Source organism: Beta vulgaris, chromosome 3 (assembly GCF_026745355.1).
Source record: "Beta vulgaris subsp. vulgaris cultivar EL10 chromosome 3, EL10.2, whole genome shotgun sequence".
In the NCBI taxonomy this organism is placed as follows: domain Eukaryota; kingdom Viridiplantae; phylum Streptophyta; class Magnoliopsida; order Caryophyllales; family Amaranthaceae; genus Beta; species Beta vulgaris.
In genome coordinates this window covers 14,458,024-14,460,876 of record NC_079204.1, presented here as the reverse complement: position 1 = coordinate 14,460,876, position 2,853 = coordinate 14,458,024, and the positions used below count along the sequence as shown (strand labels likewise).

Sequence of the window (2,853 nt, the reverse complement as noted above, 5' to 3'; positions counted from 1 at the left end):
AGAAAGAGAAAAAAAAGAGAGGAGGCTTTTTATTATTATTATTATTATTATTATTATTATTATTATTATTATTATTATTATTATTATTATTATTATTATTATTATTATTATTATTAGACCACACATTTTTCATCATACATACATTTAATTTTAATATAAAATAATAATTTCTATTTCTTTCTATAACCCACAATATTAACTCTATGAAAAAACAGGGGTAAAATAAAGTATGGAGGGAGTATTACATATTACGGTCCACATTCATACTAATCTACTCCAATTTCCATCGAAAACCTTGAATTTTGTATTTCCAGCCTCAATTGAAGATACTTTTCGAGGGAAGAAATTGAAGGGTTCTGTCGCCGATTCGAAGAAATTGAAGGTTTGTTTAAGTCTAATTTTACCTTTGTAACTTCAAACATCAAATTTCTTGAATAAGAAATCAGAAACTTTATTTTATTTATGTAACTTTATTCACTAGTCTACTCAAAATATAATCCAGATTTTTGGGGTTGGGTTGAACCCAGTGAACCCACCTTGATTACGCCATTGATTGAGTCCAATTGTAGAAATGTCAGTACCCAATGAAGATAATTCATCTTCATCCCACTCTCAGGTACGTTACTCGTATTCATCTTTGTGCAAAATTATATCGTATATATTGTGGTTTTGTTTTCTGTAAATTTATTGTGAAATTGTGTTTACTACATTGGTGGATTAAAGGCTCCAAATGAATGGATTTCAATTATGATATGATGACTAATCATATACTCGCTACATTTTAGAGGCTAAAGTAATCTTTATTGAAGGGTTGATTCGTTGATTGGAGTATAAGGATAGGAATGGTAATAACGTGTTTCGGATTCGTCAATTGGCATGTTTGGGTTATGAGTTGGAGATTTGATTAGGAGTAGATTGCTGATTTGAAGAGGAAAAGAGGTGTTTTTGGAGTATGCTTAGGAAAATTTGGTATTTATTCCCTATGTATACGCAACCCGAACAAGGGAATGGGAATTGCCGAGGAATTTTTGACCTGTAATTTCTATCCGATTATGTCTTTTCTTTGATGAACTCTGTTTCCTGTTTGCCAGATGCCATAGGGTAAGGTTGCATATATGTAGACCCTCATAGAATCTCTCCCAAAAGAGGTTAGTGTGGTGTTGTAGTTGTGGTTAGTGTTGATTTCTGTGCTTGGTGGATTTTGGGAGATAATCCAATATTGAGGCTGAATGTGTGTGGAATGTCAAGATATTGTCGATTGTTGATGGCTTCTTCCAGATGAGTCTATTATCTATTGCTCTTGATGTTGAGGGTAGGCAGTTTATTTTTGAAGCGACCTTTCTTCTCAATTTGACTGGTTAGAGGTAAGGTTTTATTCATTTAGATCTCATACTGCACATATGGTGGAATTGGCAGTGGGTGATTGTGTTTCATAGATCATGCATCTTAGGTTTTTCTTGTGGTCAATCCATATAAGTTAATAGTAAATCGTCCTAAACTCTTTTGTATATTATTTTTGTTCATCCAATAACCTTTGAAGGTCACTGTTCATTGATCTGATGAAGACGATAGGTAGTCAGTGTGCCGCTGCCTATTTACTTTTTTCTCTTGCATTGGTCTCTGGTGATCTACCACCAAGAATAGGTGGGAAACTTGGACTGGATGAGTTTTTAGAGAAACTAAGGAAAATATGTCCTTTCCTCGACCACTTGGTAAGTCTGTCTTAGCAGCCAACCGCTATATAATATAGCAAAGGCCATGAATAATAAAGACATATCCAAAGTGTCTAAAAACAAAGGAAGAGCAATTAATTAGAGGCCTTCTTGTTCCAATAATGCCAGAACTACTCGTACAGTGATCCACAAGTGTTTATAGTTTGACTGCTCTATGAATGCGTGGATGACAATGCATCCTTTTGAAGAACATGGTTGTCCTTTGTATTTCTTAGCATTTTCTGTCTATTTTCTTTTGGTTATTTAGGAGCCAACCTTCACTAGAAGCTTGCAATATATGCTGTCTGAATTCATGTCATAAAGGTATTATATGTTGTGTGTGGCAGTGGTGTCAGCAACGTAGCACCCCGTGTTTGTGTTTAACGGAAGTTATATTTTTTGAAAGTTGGCGAGTAGCTCTATACGTGGGCTAAATTCTCATCTACTAAATATTAGTGTTTTGCCTCTTGCACAAGAATGAGAATGGGTAAATAGATATATTTTTGTGCTGTTCCAAGCAGAGTATTTAGCAATTCCAATCTAATAAGCTCCATCCCCTAGAGAAAATTTGCTATGCGATTATTGTGAGATTTTGTTTTGCTGTTAAATTGGCTTTCGATTGAGATTAGAAGCCTTAAGTTGGAATAACTTGGATCGATGTTACATGTTTGAATCCACAATATGGTATGATGTGACGGTGATGACTTCGTAATATGTACAAACGATACTGTTTTTTCATTCCGTTGATGTAACAATAACAAGCTAACAAACAACTAACAGAAGTCTCATTTTGCTAAGCTGATGCTTCATAGATCTAGTGTTTTTGTTACTCACTAAGGTTTCAGTGATGTCCATAGAGGTTGGCTTGGAGTCGATTTTAACATGTATGATGTTTGAATGTGATTATACCATTATCTTGGCAGTGGGTATATAAGCTCTTATGGTTCTAGCACTCCTGAGAAAAACCAGTCTTAAACTCTACTGGATTATTCTTGTGCTACTCTGCTTGACTGTGAAATTCTTGTACATTTCATATGCTTTCTATTGCAGGATGAGATGCACTCTTTTTTTTTAAATCTGATCGGACCCATCTGGTGACAATGCATAACAGCTCAACCTCTCTATTCTTTATTTTCTATAT

General features: G+C 34.5%; 1 protein-coding gene across 1 annotated transcript in view; it reads left to right on the top strand.

The window, feature by feature from the left end:
- Nucleotides 1-240: 240 nt before the first annotated feature.
- LOC104888838 (SAGA-associated factor 11) overlaps nucleotides 241-2,853 on the top strand; it is a 3,638-nt gene continuing 1,025 nt past the window's right edge. The window contains exons 1-2 of the mRNA XM_010673938.4: nucleotides 241-382; nucleotides 503-616. Of these exons, the coding sequence (XP_010672240.1) occupies nucleotides 572-616 (45 nt within the window). The 5' untranslated portion in view covers nucleotides 241-382; nucleotides 503-571. The remainder of the gene's footprint in view (nucleotides 383-502; nucleotides 617-2,853) is intronic.